Below are 20078 nucleotides of genomic sequence, written 5' to 3'. Positions count from 1 at the left end.
AGTGAAGAAAGGAACACTGGACTGAGACGTTTTGAAACGTGGTAGTTTGGGAGCACGAGTGGGATCGGCCACGTAGATATCAAGTCTGCAAAGCGTCCTGCAAAAAGTGCAGCGTGGATCCAGAGTGAGCTGCTGTTTCTGCTGATCTGTGAGCAGTTTTGCATCAGTGATCAGCTGGAGCTCAACCCCGGTGGACGCCAGCACAGCGGCCTTATTGTGTCACTGTGCGTTTGTCTCGACGTGGCAGGCCGACGTGGAAAAGCACAGGAGACAGCAGAGTGCCAGGTCGCTTTACCTCCTGCTGCTGAACCGCAGGATGCTGCCCGTCACACACACACACACACACACACGTTCACAGCAGGGTTTACACTAAGGACGGATCAAACCGCTAAACACGGGTCATTCAAACAGGAAGTCAAAGTTAATCACACTGGTGTCGCAGGGCTGTCTGCAAGTCCAGGAGAAAAACAGGAATTCAAACATCTCTAATCTCGTAAGCCGTTGCACAAACGACCTATACAGTCCTATTCCTGGTGCCTGACAGAGCTGGGTAAGATGCTGAGTAAACGAGCCAATCAGAAGTCTCATAAATCAGAGACATGTTGAAAGCAGCACTTTAAGGAAACAGATTATCCAACAAGAATGACCAAACTGTGGTCTCAAAACCTCAACAAGAGTCGTAGTTTGATTTGTGAAGCAGTGTGGGATCATGGGAGTTGTTGTTTTTTACATGTGTGAGTCAAAAGATTTCAGACAAGCAGGGAAAGGAAACTGTGTGTGTTGTGTCTCACCTGGATTCATCGTCTCTGGCGACGAGCAGGGACATGTGATTAGAGAGCGAGGCGGTCCTTAGGATCTCCACCGCCCTATCAGAACACAGGACAGGTACATACATTTAACATGTAGCTCTATAAGTTTGGTGACTATTCAAAGGCTAGCTGGTAAGCTACTCTTGCTGCTTAGCTAATAGCTATTGCTACATGCTACCTTCTGCCGTCACATCAGCTCCCTGAGCTTTATGTTTCCTCTCCTCTGCAGCGGGCTGTTCACTCGAGTCGCACTCACACTCTGTTGTTTGTCACTTTATTCATTTGAGAATAACTGAAGAAGATTAGCCAGCTCATTAGCCTCGTAGCTAACCGGACAAACAGTTCACAGTTTAAGAAGTGGATGTAGCCATCGTGAAGTCATTCATTTGTGACCATATTTGGACATGTATTTTAACGCCTCTGTCCTGGTTGAGAGGTCGCAGACGTAGCAGCTACGAGACTCTAACTGGGAGCGTCAGTGACTAAATGAACATCATCTGTGTTGAAGGAGACTTGAAACTAGAGACTGAGACCATAAACTCATTAATGTTTACTGAGGGAATAAATCATGGGAGGAGGAGGAGTCTCCCTTCTTCTCTGACGATGATTTAGCTTTTTATTAGCTCTATAACTAACATCAGCTGCAATCACACTTTAAACAGCCAACAGAAAGAAAAGGAAGTCTGAGCCCGCATGTCCGTCGTCGCTCATCCAAATAACCGCACACCAGAAGCCCCGAAAAATTGTCCGTCTCCCCCAGAGAGAAACCATCGTCAGCCACGAGCTCGGCTGAGCAGACGGTGCTCCGGAAGGTGTGCTCTCATATGTGTGCAAAATAAGTGAGCGAGGAGGCACTAATCACAAACAGGTTCCTCGTCTTTACAGCTCAAAAATCTACCACCGTTTCTGTCGTTGACGAATCGTATCAGACGCTAAAGTTCCCTATCGGTCAGGCTTTGGTTAAAGTATTCCCGTCTGGTGTCCCAGGATCAACTCTGTGAGCAAGGCTAAAAAAAAATTAAATGCCTCTTACCTAAAAATACCTCTGCAAACACACACACACACACACACACACACACACACTCAGAGATAAACTGCAGACACAGCACATGCTGACCTCACCTCTCATTGGTCACTCCCATCAGACTGATGTTATTGACATCCAGAATCAGGTCACCTGACTTAAGCCGACCTGGAACAGAGAGCAACAATCAGACAGACAGACAGACGGACGGACGGACGGACCTGCTGCGGGAGGATGATCATCATTCTGATTAAAATAATTATTTCCTGTGTAACAAGAGAGTCTGAGGAAAGTACGCACCGTCCACAGCTGCCAGCCCACCGGCTATCACCCGCTTGATGTAGATGCCGAACTCTTCTCCTGTCAGCTCGCGGTATCCTCCGATTATTTTCACACCTGTGCACCAACACGCAGGTTAGTTAGGAAACGTCTGAAAAACAAATGATCTGCTGACAGTTTTGACACCACAGAGGTCACAGAGGTCAGGAGGAAGACGCTCACCCAGTCCCTTCTTGCAGTCGCAGAACTCCAGCCTCTGTACGGCTCGGTTGATGCCGTGCGGGCCCATGATTGTCCTGGCAACGAGGAAAAACACAACAGATTCAAAAACATATCAACATCCTGACTCATCCAAAGCCGCCCTCTCTCTCTCTCCTCGGAGCTCGGCTGCAGAAAATAATCAAATCATCCCAGGATTTTGTCATTTTCTCCCCTCCCTCACTCCCTCCCTCAGTCACATCTAAACCAATAAAAGCTGTCGCCTCTTAAACGACACGGCGTCTGAACCATGCGGTGACCTCTATGTAAGGAACACACACACAAACAGAGATTAAAAACAATCAAAGGAACATTACACAGCAGTTACTATATCCTGGACAATCCCCGTGTGTGTGTGAGTGTGGAGAGATTTGTCAGTGAGAAGATTTCCTCAGGATTCCTCAGTCGTGTTTAACATGATCCTGCTGTCTGCTGGTCCGGTCCCGAGGCTCAGCTCACTGTCAGAGCTTCAGATGCTTACGTATGCGTGTGCATGACAAAGTGTCCATGTGGAGACAGCATCATTGTGTTGTGGTGGACTAGACCGACTTTACAGGGCCGGAGTTTTTGGGGCCCTGAGGACAATTTGACCCCCTCCTTTTTCCACTTTCATGGTGCAATCCACGACATCCATAAAACCATCATCCACAGACTGCTTCCAATCAGGTGTTACAATTTAATCTGACACGTTTTTTTTCATGTGTCATATTCACATGGCGCCATGTTTCTGAATAGAAGCTCAAATGCTGTTAGAACATTGCGCTGCTGTGCTCCAGGTCTGATAACCACATAAAGGTAGAGAATCTAACAATTTATCATCAATTCATGGCGTCTCCATTGATCTGCAACAGATCGCTTACGTTAGCATGCAACAAAAGCCTAACTATAACCCAAAATTGCCGTTAGCTTCTCAATTTACGCTTTTCCGGAGGGACAACGGGCCAATTAAAACTCATGAGGAACCGACAGCTCAGCCCCGACTAACTTTAGCATTCAACCAATTCCCTGCTTACATTACCGTTAACTAGATAACATAACCGTTGGCTTATGTAATCCTTTTCCTATCAAACTGTGTGAAACTATCAAACTGTAATGTAAGCTAGGAAGTGGTTGGATGGTAATTTTAGCCATTGTCAAACTCTATACAACAGCTTTTTTTAAACGTTAAAGGGGCCGATGTCTCTCCAGAAAGAAGTGGTGAAATTATGAACATTTATACGATTTTATGTAGCTGTTTGATTAACGGACCTGGATCTCTGCAGTACAACATTTTAACAGCACGTTAGCGTCACACCCTTACCTTTCCGTTAGAGGAAAGTTTTTGCTGTAAAGTTTATCATGTTGTTAGCTTTGAATGGGTTGCAGACGCAGTTGTTCTGTTGTAGGACTAAACAAGGTTTAGTCTGATTTTGCTAAGTCCGAATTGGAGTCAAACAGACCATAAATCAGAGGATGATTTGGGGCGGGGCTACCTGTGATTGACAGGTTGCTACTATGGAAACCTGCCAAAATGCAAACCTTAGGCTTAGAACCAATGGGAGATATCGTAGTGGTTACATCCACTTCTTATACAGTCTGTGCTGTGGAGTTTTATCACCTCAAACAAGATTATTATTATTATTATTCAGGTACTATTTGAGGTGACAGGTAATATTTTTACCTGGCAACAGATGAGGATTAATTTGTGCTTTTAGTGTTTGGTTGTAATCAGCTGTTTAGATGTGTCCAAAAACCATACCAGCAGAGAGCAGGGTACCAGCTCATCCTGCTTTCAGTGAACAGAATCACATTTACAGGCCCAAAAAGTCAGCTTTAGTGCCAAAGGCAGGTCTCAGGGAGCGGGCAGGTAACATTTAGTTTTACTGGCGGGACGGTCAACACCAGGCAGGCGTGTAAGATACAGTAAACTCATCCAGTAAGGGATCAGGCGAAGAGGCAGAGGTCCAAAAAACCAGCAGGGATCAGGGAGCGATGAAGGCTAAGTAGTAAGCACATTAGACGATCTGGCACAGAATGAATGGAATTCAGCGGTAGGTGGTAAATGGATTGCGCCTATTTAGCTCCTTTCTAGCCTTCCGACCACTGAAAGCGCTTTACACTACATGTCAGCATACATCCATTTACACACGTTCATAGACCTACAACAGTCCCATGCAAAGCTCAAATAGCACATTCAGACACCAAAGACTGGGCCTTCTGAAGCAATTCAGGGTTCAGGATCCTTCCTGAGGGCACTTCGACATGACTAGAGCTGCTGGGGATCCAACCGCTGATAAGTGCAGTGCAGGCTAAAGGGTCAGCTGATGGTGGATGGCCTGAACACAGGGGTTATGTACTAAGCTTTTGGTATTGTTAAATCCACAGTAGATTTATCACAACCAAACAACTCTCAGTGTCCTGTCTGCTTTGTTTTCCCGCCTCATCCGAAGACCTAGTTCAGACCGGTTTGTCATTTCCAGATCGTGTCCAGATAGTTTCTAGAAAGTCGAGACACCACAAACTACATGAGGAACACAGTTTTTGAGATTGGATCCGAGCCACACTTTGAGGTGATGGCTCTCGATCAGGCCGGTTAGATAACTCGTAACTCGACAAACAACAATGACGTCAAATCCAGAGTGACGAAAGTCCATCAGAGTGCCTGAGCAGAATCTATGCAGCAGAGCAGAATGGAGGAACACACACACACAACTATATGATTACTTTCCCAACAAATTTTTTTTACTTGAAACTTTATTAATTTTTTTTTTACAGTTTTAAATATCAGTTCCATGTTTGCTCATCATAAGAAATGGATCAAAATCTCATCAATTCATGGCTTTTCTATTGATCTGCAACCGACAGCTAGGTCACAACTAACATTAGCATCCAACAACATTTGCCAACCTTACCGTTAACTAGACAATTTAGCTGTTAGCCATTTACACCCTTTCCGGAGGAACAACGGGCTGTATTTCAAGTTAAATCCACTTATTTTATAACTCATGAGGAACCAACAGCTAAGACACACTAACGCTAGCATTCTTCAAATTGCTTGCATTACCGTTAGCTAGGAAGCTATGCCCTTTCCAAACATATTGTGCGAAACTATCAAACTGTAATGAAAGCTAGGAAGTGTTTGGATTCTGGTAATTTGTAAGTTTGTTTTTTCTGAATGAGGAACACTGAAAGAATCCTAACATATAAAAGCTGAGCAACGCAAATCAAGCTAGCAGCAGCTCAGCTCTCAGCCCACTCCACATGTCCTGTGTCTGCTGAATATCATTAAAGAAACACTGATTTTTAACATGAATCAGCTTTTTTCAGTACTCTACTTATTTCTATCTTCATGTCTGTTTGTTTTGAAGAGGAGGAGGCCGCTGTGGATAATTTGGCTGCAGTAAAAAAAAAAGTAGAGGCTTAAAAACTGTTAGAGACGTTTTTGAAAGTTTACAGCCTGTCAATGCTGTTGCTCCTGCAGCAATCTGTGCATGATGACGCAGCTAAAAAAGACACAGAGATTAAACTGACTGACGGACTGTGGGTCTTCTCGACTGATCATTTGAATCATGAAGCCATCAGATTAACTTCATAAGAGTATAAATTAAAAAGGCTCTTTGTTTTCCTCTGAAAGAAGTGGATTAAAATCAGTTGAAGACTGGAACTATGCACACCTACACAAGTACTGCACCTATAGTAGAGGTTAAGCTACTTGTAGGTATTATCATTTTCTGTAACTTTCCTTTTCTTCACCACATCTCAGAGACAAATATCACCTGCACAGCGACAGTCCGACAGCTTTGGTATCTACTTACTGGTTGAGCTCAGCTCCTTCACACGTCCGTCAGTGAAATCCAGTAAAGGTGGAGCTTCGTTCGGGACTGTTTGACTGTTTGACACTCTGAAGTCATCTCGGTACCTGTCTTCCTTTGTTTTCAGGTGAAGCGAGCTGTGAGGCGACGCTGCTTGCAGGACCAGGCGCTGTATACTGTGTTATGTAAGGGATAATGTACAGTGAAGTGGATGAATAAAGATTCAGGGGTAAAGCGGAGGTCACTCTGATCTCTCTGGAGAGGCTTATTTGAAATTATATGATCCATCTTACACAGCCAATGACACGACATATTATATATCATTAGGAGGCTGCTGATTAGAATGTAAAGTCTTGACGTTCAAAGAGCCGAGCTTCGATTAGAACATGATGTTCTCCCAAAGGAGGGATGTCTTCACTGGTTCTTATTGAGCGCAGCATGTGTCTGTTGAAATTCTGAATTAGTAGCTGTGCCCACTTTGTGTTTGAAACGTCTCCTCCGTCCCTCCATTCGGCTCAGCACTAAAACACGGCGCTCTGAACTCCCAAACGACTCTTCGTCTTCATTTAGCACCACTTTCTCATTTTAAATTTAGGAAGTGAAAAGACAACAAATAGTGAAAATCCGGAGGGAACGCGTGACATATTTTAAGACAACAGCTAACCTTAGCATTCAGAGAGGTCCCAGCTAACATCATTAGCTAGCTAACATAACCGTTAGCTGTGCCTTTGCTTTCGTATTGCGACACTGTCAGATGGATATGTTGTTGGAAAGCTATTGTTAGCGGTTCTCTAACTTTAGCTAACGTGATGTTGCTTTGCGTTGTCTTTGTATTCGCTGATCATTAAGGAAGCAGCATTTGTTGCTATTGTTACACAATATGATCGGAAAGGCTTAAAATGACAAGCTAATGGTAATGTTAGCTTGGTAATGCTAACATTAGTTGTTGTGACTTAGCTTATTTTATATGGCCTACTTTTCACTATTAGTCCTTACAGTGGCTGAAGAGGTGGAATAAAAACACTTTCAGGGTACGTCTACGTTTAAGTGATTTAAAGACCTGAAATATAGCAGAACAACATTAGCATAGCATCAAGCTTCCCACCCTGAGCGTGACTTACTCATTGTTTGTCCTGCTTAAACTAGCATGTTGGTTTGCTTGGTGATATCTGGCTGTTATAACTTATATAATAACTCATTGTAATTTAATTTTTTATTTACATGTACCAGCTTCTTTACTTTATTAAAAGGCTCTACAGCAGGTTAGTCACTTTTGTCAAATTACTCCAGGATGCATATAAATAAAAAAGAAACAGTGTTCAGAAAAGAAAACCCCTACACTTGAGATGACCCTCTGATGTCAGAGATGACATCACAGACACCATAAAAGACAGGAAATGCTGGCCGGCCCTTTTCTAGCAGCAATCCTGCTTGGTGGGTCTGAACTATGGAACAAACGGAGGTAAGTACGATGAAAGAAACAAATACTTCTAAACCTGCAACTTCATGAAGTGAAACTTCATAGTGTTTACTTTTACAAAGTTGATGAGAGCTGTAATTTAATGCTAACGCTAACAAAGCCGGGATAGAAGGTGAAGCAAAGTTACAGAAGCAAAGGTAAATTGTAGCTGACGGTAGAAGAAATGTGTAATGATTTCTCTTCTGTTCAGGTACTCGTACCAGGATCTTTAACTACACAGCAAAACCATCAGATGGAACCAAAATGGCCTCCTCTTCATCCCCTATGGGACACGAGCCTTCAGTGAGCTCTCTGCTGTGCACTCGGTCCTTAGCAGCATGTTGGGCTTCTCTCCATGACAGGTTCATTTTTTCCAGCTCTGTGTCACAGTTCTGCTCCAGGTGGATTTGGGCCTTCCGGGTTTCCTTTTGCCTGGTGGTGTCCATCTTAACACCTGCTCCATTCTCAGCACATGGCCTAGCCATCTCCAGCTACCTGTTCTCGCTAGCTGAATGCTAGCTACACATGTGCACTGACACAGCTGTAGGTTTACTCGTCTTGTAATAACCGTTGCTAGTGTGCAGTAAACTGGTAAACATTGTCTTTGTTATTGTCCTATATTGAAGTGCACACAGAGCGGTTTGAAAAGACTCCTGTGAGTCTGATGCAACGTTTCTCATGTGTTTGAGTTGTTTCTCTGATTAATGGATGATTTGTAGCTGGATTAAAGTTGTAACCTTAACCAAGGGGGCTGCTTTAGTTTGGTACTTATAAGGATGCATGTGTCACCCTGTGCCGTGATACTTACACACTTAGTGCTGTGCGCTGGAAACGTTATACACAGATCCTGTCAGTTATTTGTTCTTGCTTGGAGGCGTTTAGTTTGTTTATTACTCACAAGATAATCAGAGAAGTTCAACAAATGCTGCTTAAACAATTATGTCAAAGCATTTGCCGGTTTGCAGCAGCAGCTCTCTGAGCTCCACAAACAGACGACAACGTGCAGCAAAGCCAGCAGCAGGGACATGAGGAAGCAATTAAACTGATCACTTAATACCTGATAATCTGCATTACCTGCCGCAAGTGATTATCATCACTCACAGGCCGACCGCCAGCGGGAACACACAGTAACAAGGAGCAGGGCCATGGGCCGGTCTGAACTCACACACCTGGTTCTGTCTTTGTTTTGTGTACATTGCAGAAGAGGAGGGGGATGGTGGGGGGGTGGGGGGGACTTCCTGTCATTTAGGAGCTGGGTGTCTCATGTTCAGATTACAGGAGATGTTACTGAGTCAGATTACAGATTAAAGAGACAGAAATTCTTGCCGTGACTCAGCTGAGTCATGACAGACGACACCCCGACTAGCTTATGGCTTTAACAACCTGTGTGATGTCATAAGGAGGAGGAGCTAGAGACGGGCTTCCGAGAACTAGAATGTAAACAAACGTCGAGTGTGACATGAGATTTCGGCGTGTTCACGAGCTTTAAGGTGTGCAAGGGAAAGAAAGTGGACGCTCTAAATTACATGTGATTTAATTTAATGCTATAAACAGATCTTCCTCACTAAGTGTACAGAAACTATTGGTTACAACATTTATGAATTAAAAGATTATAAAATGCACAAAGTCTCATTAACTTCAGTCCGCCATGTTTTTCATGTACTTTTGTCATCCGTCAACTCAGCAGCTCAGGTTATTCAGTTTTCTGACTTCCCGTGTTCTGACTTCAGGGCGCCGTCACGTGAATTTCCCCATCGGAAACTTCTTCTTTTGATCACATAGATACTTTATTACGACGGCTTATTAGTGACCATTGTAAACAGCCAGAGGAGAAAAGTCATATGCCGAGAAAAAATCCTGGAAATTACGAGATTAAAGGCGTAAATCAAAATGGGAAATTTGCAAGAATAAAACCAGCAAAGTTCTGAGATCACAAAGTCATAAATGTTAGATCCTGGGCTAAAATCAAAGTGTTTCCTTCTTGCTCAATCAGATTGAAAAGTATAATTTAAGGTCGTGCACAGCAGGCCTGATGCACAGCAGGCCTGATGCACAGCAGGCAGCAGCGTCTGATGTGAGATGGTGAGAGGAAGTGTGGATCCCTGAACTTTATTTTCTCACAACTTTCCTTTTTTTTCTGGCAAATTCACCACTTTAGTTTTTTCTTGGAATATTACTCTTCTCCTCCGGCTCCCTTTTTAAAATTTTTTTTTCACTTTTTGGGAAATTGTGGATAATCTGACATCACAGTAACAGTAAGGTTTTAAGGCTTCTGCACCCCCTTTAGGCCTGGTGCGCATGAACCGACTGCGCGTGCAGCCTGTTACAGTTGCTCCTGTTTATTTGATATATTTCTTACTTCTATTTATTTCCTGTATTAATTGTGCCCTATATTTCTTCATGCGTCTCTCTGTATCAGAGCATCTGACGGCCTGAAAGTATTTCTGATTGTGATATTTTAGAATAACTACCTGAACTTTCTACTTCTTACATTTTCACAACTGGTTCGTTACTTTAGCTTTAATACATTTGAAGCAATCATTGCCCATCGCCTTCAAACAAGCCTGATGTACCAGCAGAGGGGACAATGCAGCACCTTTACTTTAACCAGTCTTTTTTTAACACCAGTATCTGTGTATTATACTAGAGTGAAGACTGTGTAATGTCTCCACCTCTGGAGACGCCACGCTGCATAAAACCAGCAACTGTTGCACCGTTTTCTCTCCCCAGCTTCCGCCTGTCAGCGCGTTGTCTGAATCCGACAGTAATCTGATGATGACGGAAAAATTATGTGAGTCTTAAAATGCTCCGCTTATAAGCTCTGCAGGAGGTTTAACCACATCTCAGTCTTCGTCAGAGAAAGGAGTTTGCTCAGTGGCACTTATTGTCTATTTATAGCTCGGTTCCCAAGCTGAGGGTCGAGACCCAGGGAAGGGACACACTTCTGGTGGCTACTTCTCTCCTGATGTATTCCCTCAGTAAACACGTTCCTAATGAGTTTATGGTCTCAGTCTCTAGTCTCAAGTCTTCTTCAGCACAGCATGATGTTCATTTAGTCACTGATGCTCCCATTTACAGTCAGAAGCCCTTTTTACACTGTGGTTCCGCCTCAGCGCCGTAACGAAGCTCCACCGTCATGCAGCCTTTATTTTATACTGGACCGAGCAACACCGGCATGAAGCCGCCTCAGTTTGTGTTTTTACAGCGTTCCGGTGCGGAAGCAAAATGTGTGCGAGGTGTAAACAAACAGTATGTGCTTCATGCACACACACGGTGCTGTTCTGCCCTGCCGGCTCCGCTGCTTACACAGACGCTGTTTCGCCTCTGTTACTAACTCTGAGAGGCGGAGCGACTTCGGCCACCATCAGCCTCCGTGTGTTCTACGTAGAAGACGGAACGTCACACAGGCGTTAAAATCCCACCATGAACTGGCAGTGTAAAAGGGGTGACGGAGACCATAAAGCAGGGGAGGGTTTAGGGCGGGGCTACCTGTGATTGACAAGTCGACAACACCGCGACCTGGTAAAAGTCTTGTTCAGTGTTTAGCTGTACTAACAGACACTCTGAGGAGTCGAGTGTTTATTAAAAGTCTGTTTAAAGCTCGCCAACATTAGCATCCCAAATAATGAGTTAACATGAATGCTAATTAAGCTAGCACTATCTTTGCTAACCCATAGCTTGTCCTGAGCTCCTCTCTCTCGGCAAAACATGATCACTACAAGTTGCTACCAGCGTGACAGCGTTTAGTTGTGCTCAGAGACAGCCTGAGAAGTCGGCCCTTCATTTAAAAATAAGCACATTTTGTTTTAAGTCTGTTCTCTGAATGTTAACATTAGCATCCCCAATTATACCTCTGTAGCTGTGAACAAGTGATGCACCATGCTAACCAAACTAACTTGAACCCCCCGATTCTTTCCAGCTCCGTGTCTCGTACAAGTATGCTCACATCTGGCTCCTTGAAATGCAAGTCTTTGAAAATGGGTGATGTGCACCTGTAAATACCTGCTCCTAGCTTAGCTTCAGTGTGTTATTAAAGTGTTTTCTTTCGATCCAAACAAAAAAATAACAAACATTGCTGCAAAATCTTTTTCGTTTATTTAAATTTGTGTTAAAATGCATTTCAGTTCCGAAGCTGTGCAGCAGAGCATCGTTTGGTGTCTCCATATTTAATCTCCTCCTGCCTGTTTGCTTCCTCTCCCCGTATGTTCAAGTGTCAAATAAAGAACGAGACGCCCAGAACGAGGAGCGGGGAATAAAGCGGCGAGGCTCCTCGCTGTGAGGCGCAGCAGATGTTTTTGCAGAGATGAATAATGCAGAAAACGATCCGTGCGCTGGAAGATTATCAGAAGCTGCAGCTGGAGTTCAGACGGGATCAGAAGGTGATCGCATGAGAAAAGATGACTTATGGGTGGCAGGATTCAGGAGTCACAGCTGTAGATACACCTATGTGCCATTCTGAAGATATTTATGTTACTAAATTAAGTTAATGAAACTTCTAAAGGGGATCTGCTCAACAGTAAAGTTTGGATTACTTGTACACACTCGCTCACTCATATCACACATATTACTGACTTAACTACCCAGTAATATATGAAAAGCTTAAATTGGCTCCATCTTTCTGCTGACACTTTCTAATCCAGTCGTCTAAAAGTCTTAGAAATTTGGCCTGAAATAGTAAAATACAAATCTGATTTTAAAATTGAGCGTTTGCACAAACGTCTGAGATAAAACCTGAAACGTGTAAAGAAAGCTCATTCTGCTGTTTAGACCTTTTCTCAAGACTGTAGCGCTATAAAGCGTTAGCTAGCACTGGTTTAGTGTCGTCTTACACAAAAATAGGTCCTCGTTGACTGCATCAAACAACTGCACATGAAAATAAACATTCAAAACTATTTCCTGACCCGTTTTAGATGCTTATGTGCAAAAGACCTTAAAGGACAACGTCAAAAAGATTTAGTGAATTTGGGTTTCCAGTGCTTTTAAGAGAGCTGCTAGCTTTGACAAAGTAAGCTAGCTCTGTGTTGGATATTTATTCTGTTTGAGTAGAAGCTGAATCAGGCAGAAGAATTCAAGCAAAAGCTGTTTCATTAATCTGACGGTTTCAGCTCCAATCAACACAGTGAGGAAACGTTATAATTATGTACATTTAAACTATAAATCTAAACAGAATTCCAGCTGTCAGACACAAACATCACAAAGTCTTTGCAAACAGAAACGCCCAAACTGAAGTGCGTTAAAACGAGAATCAGTGTAAATGTTGTTCTGTTCCTTTAAAGCAGCTCTGACATGCATGACCCAGAAGTGCGCACATGCATGTGGACTTAAACTCAGAGGCATCTGCCAGTAAACAGGCTGTAAACCAATTTCCCCTCTGAAGTCCGTGACCCACATCAACTACAGCAGCAAGAGCTGCAGACGCGGGACGAAGCATGAAAACAAAAGCTTAAAACCATCGTAGGAGACAAGTTTTTGTTTTTAAAAACGAGGAAAGGAGAGAAGGAAGTGAGGAGGGGGGGAGGAGGAGCGCAGGGGGAATTAGCTTACCAGTAGAGGAGAGACAGCCCATCGAAACGCTCCGCGTCCTGAGTGAGGAATGGCATCGCACGACGGTCCAAGACAAAAAAACACAACCAACCAATCACACACTCTCACACTCTCACACATACACACACACACTCACACACAAGAAGGCAAAGTGTTAGACCGCCATGAGACAGCAGCGGGTGTTTCTGAGGAGGAGACGGGATGAGAAGAGACGGCGGCGGCGGTTCAAACCAGGGCGGTGTGTGTGACCGGAGCGAAGAGGAGAGGGATGGAAATCCGCCTAGACAGGGAGAGACACGCGCTTACCTTTACTCACTAATCCATGCTGATACCCGTCCCTCACACACACACACACACACACACACACAACATAATCACACACCCACACGCACAAAATGAGCACACAAACCTTACAGAGGATGAAAGTTTAAAGCTACATTTTCTGAAGACTTGTCCTTTCTGCAGCTGTAGGATTAGAGCGGTATCGTTAAAACACTGAGAGGAAGCTTTAACGCTGCCTCTTTGGAGTCTCACAAATGCATTCGGAAAGATAAGTCACCTGTAAATATTACCGGAGTATCAGGCAGGCACGCAGACGGCTGAATTCAGCGCACACGGATTGAAATTCAAATTTTACTTGACTGGAAACACAAAGGAGAATGAATCATCTCTGAGGACGAGAGGGAAGGGGAGAAAGTGAGAGCTGCGCCGGCGTCAGTCATCATTACGGCCCGCTATCACAGACGATCTGGGTGTATTTCAATGGATCAGCGTAGCTTAAATGTGGTGATCCCTGTGGTGTCGCCCGGCTGGACAACTGACCTGTCTGCCCTGTCTCTGCAGGTGCACCTCAGGTCAGCTGGCCACACCTAAGGGCCCAAAGTGTGGCCAGGTTGTGTAAGCCAGGGCTGCCGAGGATTCACTCTGTTCATTTTTTACTACTTGTTAAATTATAGCCATGTTGATGGTTAATGTTAGAAGCTTATGTTGATGTTTAGATTAAGGTTAGCTTTTATAACCTGTAAAGCTAGCTAAGGGTAGCCTACTACATTTTCGACATTATAGTTTTATATTGTTTTCATTCAATTTGTTTGATAAAACTTTTCTTCTGACAGTTACAGTCTGCTGTGACTTCTTGAGTCGAGTCAGAACACAGCAAGTCTAGCATTTAAAACTTTGCTGAACCTTTTACACAAGAATAAGCAGTGGGACACTGACAATGAAACATATTAGCATTTCTAGCATTTAGGTTGTATAAAGAAGAAAAAAAAAACTATAAATGTTTAAGAATACAGCCCATCGTCTAAAGCGAGCACAAACCGTCTCGACATCCTTCTTCTTTGGAGAAACTAACAAGTACCAAAATATGGCAGGCTCACAGCTCCTCAAGGGTCGGTTAGCAGACTTCATTGTCGATGCAGGTAATGAACCCACAGCTGCAAAGTTGCCAAAAACTATGCTAACACCATAAATATGAACAACTAGCTATAGAATATGCTATGTGAGGAAGCAAAGCCTGTAAAAGAATCAAATTAGCATTCTGCTAATGCTAACAAGTACAGCATCTAGCTAATTGACTTGATTAGAATTAAACCAATCTGACTATTCACAATATTCACAGCACATTCATACACAGCATGTAGGACACTCAGACTAATCTTTCGTACACCAGACCGTAAGTTGTTTTAGTGTAGCTGACAATCGTTTACATTTCACCGCCTCCTGATTAGTGAGAAACTTAAAAGATGATTGATAGCGAAAGTCTGGAGGGAAATCAGGCCATATTTCAAACGGAAACATGTTTGATAACCTGTTAGCTACTACAAAAGCTAACATTAGCAGTCAACTACTTCCTAGCTAACAACACCTCTAGCTAGCAAACATTACGTTGGGTAATTTACAATTGTCTAGCACATTGAAATGGTGATATTAGCTTTCAGCCAATCCCTAGCTTTTTGTAGGCTAATATAGCTACTAGTGGCTAAATGCTAATATTAGCTGTTGACTGACAGCTAAGCAGGTAACAGGTTATAAATATGTTGCTTTATCTCTATATAGGGACAGATTTCCCTCCGGATTTTCTTACAGTCTTTTTAGTTTCTGGTGAATTGAGAAGCAGTGAAATTATGATTCTTCACAAACACTGAATAAATCCGTCTAAGAGCAACCTGAGACTGAAATATTGTAATTTACAGACCCTGAAAAATGACAATATGCTGATGTGTCACTCGACAGCAACAACTGCAGTTCTTTGATTTCCAAACTTCCTCCATCATTTTAACATGAGTACACAGAGGGGAAACCCGTTGTGAAATATCAAGCACTGTTTGCACAAGTTCATGTTCACGTTGCTCTATAAAATCAGACTTCACTTACAGCACTTAACTTGCATTACTTAACATTTATATGTAAGCTTGCTTTTTATTAGCCTTTATGCAATCTAACATCAGCAGTTATTTATGTACATTTCTACGTTTGTCCAAGAAATTTTTCTGCTAACGTTTCGTCTTAATATTCGCCTTTTTATGGCACAATTTAGCACCAAGCTCTGTGTTAATTTGCTGGTATGTTGCATTGGTTTATGACTAAAGTTAGAAGCAAATATTAGTGACTTTTTAGCCAAAGGTCATTCTTTATGATGGCTAAGTTAGCATTTAGCATTACTGTTGTAACACTGGGACACAACAGCAACACACAAAATTCAGTGACAAACTGGTGTTTGCTTCCAGACATTGATATCAGTGAGGTATTTACTTCTGTGGCTAAGGGTAGTTTCAGCAGACATCACTGGCATATCCATTTTACCTGAAACACACCTCATATAAATACAGTTAGCTTCATGTTATGTATTTTTAATTTGAGCATAATTTAAGTATGTAACTAGTATGTTATCTCTTTAGCTTTAAAACAGTTTAAATGATGGCCGACTGCAGCATTCGATTGTTCATCAACAATAAAATAAGGAAGGGTTAGCTTTAGCAATAGCATGCTAAGACAGGCTTAATTCTCAGTGTCAGAGTTAGGAGAACAAAATGTATCTTTTCAAGAGGATACTTCAATCATAATAATTTTAATTTCTGTGTTACTAGGATGCAGGAAAGGTTGAATTAACCTAAATTCATTGCATGTTTTGATAAATAAATTAACCTTTGACCCTGTTTAATTTGATCTAAAATAAAAAATGGACTGTTTGGAACAGGTGTGTGTTTATTTAGCTAAATCTGACAGAAAACATGTAAACATGTAACTTTTCTGATGTTTTTTAACTTACCTGTTAGCTCAGGCTGTTCAGATTGAATGCTTCTGAAGTGTTTGAAGACAAATTAAATCACGATAAGCAATAATAGAAATGTAGGAAGTGTTGATCAGATTATGACTCATTTGCTGTGCATTCATCGATGAGTTAAGACACCTCTGGTGAAATGTCTTGAGAAATGTGCTTCAGACATGATTTCACGTCTTACACGTCACTTTGTGTTGCCCTCTGTGCTCAGACCTTTAACTGTTTGACGTGTGAAGTTTATGAAAGTAAACCGCACAGGAGCATCTTCCTGTTAGAGACATAAATGCTCTGATGAGGGCAGAAATCCCTTCATTGATTCTTCCAGCAGTTTATGAGTGATTCTCTTCACACAGCTGATCGGTGAGTTCTGAATATTACTATTCACAGTCTTTTAACCTCAATGTACGTGTTTGCGATGATAATGGATTTAATGACAAAGCAGCATTAATATGCAACAGGCCAAAGTTAAGTCCTGATGTTTTGTAGATGTTAAGTTGCATGCATTTTTAAAAACGTACGTCAACAGCATTATTTTGGTTTGTGTTTTTTTTTGGTGTATTTGTTTTAACCAAGTGGCTAATAAAGTTCTATCTTACCTTATTTGTGAAACCATACTGAAGTTAAGTTCAAATGCTGTTGTTTTTTATCTTTAAACTACACGTTGAATTGAAAATAAATCCACCATAATTCACCACCTTATTTAAAAGATGGTGGATATAACTTCATAAAAGTTGCCTGCCGCTCTTTAGGTTTTACTAAATCAAGTCTTATTGTCTGATGTGAAACTGGTTCATGAACAAACACAAAACTACTTTTTTTACACAGATTCATTTCTACAAAAAGAAGGAAGGAGGCGAAAACAGGAAGTGAGAGATTTCCTGGTGTGGTCAAGAAGGATTTTTTCCAAACCCACAACTTTCAGAAATAGAAGCACCAGAAAAATCAACAAATCAAGACTGAGCTGCCAATCAGATTCATCGATTCCAGTTCCACAGCGGTGAATAAGAGATGTTTAAAATCTTATGAGCTAAAATGCTGCCAGAGCAAAATGAGAACTCCACCACCACGTTAAACTGGACCACCCCGCTCCCTGGAGGAGGTGGAGGAAGAGGTGGAGGCTGCCCACCAGTCGGCATCCAACTGGAGGGTTTGATTCTGCCCCCAGTCCTCACCATTGACGTCATACTGGGGCTGCTGGGAAATGTAGTCGCCATCTGGATCTTCTGCTTTAAAATAAAGGCCTGGAACCCCAACAACCTGTTCCTCTTCAACCTGGTCATCGCAGACTTCCTGGCTCTGGTGAGTCTGCCGCTGAGGATCGATGCCTTGCTCAGGGGTCACTGGGTGTTTGGAGACGGCATGTGCCGGATCAACCTCTTCCTGATGTTTTCCAACCGCTCGGCCAGCATCGCACTCATGACCGTGGTGGCAATTTACCGCTACTTTAAGGTGAGTAAGCTTTGTATTGTTATACGCGGCTCATTTTGGCCATTTCAACACTTACGCTGATGAATCTTTAACATGTCAAGTATTTTCTTAAGCTTCAGCAGGCCGTCCAGGTTTCTATTTCCATTCATACAACCACTAAACTTGCAATTAGGAAATGTGGACTGAACAGTATTAGCTTGGCTTGAGGTATATGTTGCATTAACGCGTATGAAAAGTTCTATACAAATGATTGACCCTCCACCGTCCTCCAGGTGGTCCACCCCCACCACCGCTTCAACCGCATGACGAAGCGCCAGGCTGTGTTCGTGTCCGTGTTCGTCTGGATGCTGGTGATCAGTCCTCGGGTTCCCATGCTGGCTTACAACCACATCAAGGGCAGCGGCAGCAACACCCAGTGCTTCTTCTTCACCTCTTACAAAGAGGCCTCGCGGGCCATCATCATCCTGGTCAGCATGCACCGGATCCTGACGGTGCTGGAGTTCATCGTCCCCATGGCCATGCTGCTCTTCTGCTCCATCCGGATCTCCTGCTTCCTGCGGCAGCGACAGATAGGAAAACCGGACAAGGTGCGGAAGGCGATGCGAGTGTGTGCCGTCATCGTCGTGGTGTTCATGGTGTGCTTCTTACCCACCACGGTGACCACCATCGGGGTGTGGGTCATCCGCTCGTACCGCCCGTGGGACTGCACCTCCTTCTACACCTTCACTCAGCTCACCATCGTGTCTCTGGGGCTGAACTTCCTGAACTCGGCCCTGGATCCCATCGTCTACGTCTTCTCCAGCTCCATGTTCAGGAAGGCCCTCTGCAGCTCGCTGCCCCGCGCCCTGCGCTGCACGACGGGAGCAGAAGATGGCAAGAACACTGTATCCTCAACAGGAAGTCAGTTAACCACCCAGCAGGAACTGCAGTCCATGAGGGCTGACAGGGGGAGCGAGGCCTCGTAACAAACTCTGACAGCAGAGTGTAAAAAGTGGTTCTGTTCTCGTTTCTCAGAAGTTTTGTGCTAAATTTTAATGAAATATGTCAAAATGTATTTTTAGTGTTTTTTGATGCTGTTAAAGTTTTGTTTACTTCTGTGATCTAAACACATTCATACATTTTTAATTATGATCGTTGTGCAATATATGTTCATCATGTAGCACAACAAGAACAAACCTGAGTGTCCCGTGGTTATTCATTAAAGTAAATTCTCTCGCACTAAGCATCTTCTGTTTGGGCGACAGCCTCCTCATGAACCTGAGAAGCAAACTGTGAATGGTGATGGATAGTGTGCACCATCTAGTGGAGAGGTCATGAACTGCATCCGCTCTGATGTTTTGAGAATGAAGCGTTTCAGTTTACAGGATGTGAAGACAAACTTAGATCACATGGTATGGTGTATACACATTTATATTTAACTCTATTTCTATCATAGAGATAAACTATAATCAATTCATTTTGCGCTGTATTTTATGTTTTCATGTTATCTTTAATTCTCTGTTATTATCTTAATCACACATCTTTCGTTGTTTGTACAAATAAACGTAATACTTTTTATATTCATTTTTTTTTCATGTTTGATGTATATTAGTCTCAATTAATTAGTTAAATCAATCGCTTTAAAATACGTACATTGCATTGATTTGTTTGAAAAGTAATGGTGAATTGATTGATTGATAAATTAAAACATAAACTCATTAATATCTGTGTACAATCACCTGGAGGTGTGGATGAAGGAGGAGTGATTCCTCTGCACAGCGCCGCCCCTGCAGGGTGAGGAGGGAACAACACACACACACACACCTTGACACACACTTATACTTATTAACCTAACCAACAGTGGACTATCATTCTACCCCGACCAAATGAGGACTTCTGTTTCTGGTCGTTAAAATGGAACAGAAGAATTATTAATAAGGTATTTAATCATGATACAACTTTAAATGTGTTTTGATGCCCAAAGGTGACGTGCAGGCTCGAGTGATGTCTACCTGTCTAACGGGATCTCTGTATGCTGCAGTGAAACTGTCTGTGCCCAGTGTTAATTCATGTGATCAATATTTAAACATTTCTCTAACACAGGAATAATCAAATAATCACTGTCCATTTATCAGAGAATAAATGTTTATCCTGCAAATCAGAAACAACGTGGCTGCATGCGTTAACATCAGCGACGGCTTTATCCAAACACACACACACATGC

General features: G+C 42.8%; 2 protein-coding genes across 2 annotated transcripts in view; one reads left to right on the top strand and one right to left on the bottom strand.

Moving 5' to 3' along the window:
• Nucleotides 1–13220, bottom strand: part of stxbp4 (syntaxin binding protein 4) — a 42572-nt gene extending 29352 nt beyond the window's left edge. The window contains exons 1-5 of the mRNA XM_069664356.1: nucleotides 13165–13220; nucleotides 2335–2408; nucleotides 2134–2229; nucleotides 1932–2001; nucleotides 792–866 (exon numbers count right to left, since the gene is read on the bottom strand). Of these exons, the coding sequence (XP_069520457.1) occupies nucleotides 792–866; nucleotides 1932–2001; nucleotides 2134–2229; nucleotides 2335–2408; nucleotides 13165–13220 (371 nt within the window). The remainder of the gene's footprint in view (nucleotides 1–791; nucleotides 867–1931; nucleotides 2002–2133; nucleotides 2230–2334; nucleotides 2409–13164) is intronic.
• A 4259-nt stretch (nucleotides 13221–17479) lies between these two features.
• hcar1-3 (hydroxycarboxylic acid receptor 1-3) lies at nucleotides 17480–18840 on the top strand. The gene is made up of 2 exons (XM_069663927.1): nucleotides 17480–17896; nucleotides 18148–18840. The coding sequence occupies exons 1-2, from the start codon at nucleotides 17480–17482 to the stop codon at nucleotides 18838–18840; spliced, it is 1110 nt and encodes a 369-aa protein (XP_069520028.1).
• The last annotated feature ends 1238 nt before the right edge of the window (nucleotides 18841–20078 follow it).

This window comes from Semicossyphus pulcher, unplaced genomic scaffold, assembly GCF_022749685.1.
Source record: "Semicossyphus pulcher isolate SPU_LCO1_2020_fin unplaced genomic scaffold, fSemPul1.0.p SCAF_16, whole genome shotgun sequence".
NCBI lineage: Eukaryota > Metazoa > Chordata > Actinopteri > Labriformes > Labridae > Semicossyphus > Semicossyphus pulcher.
The sequence above is the reverse complement of the archived record's forward strand: the minus strand, read 5'-3'. Positions and strand labels throughout refer to the sequence as shown.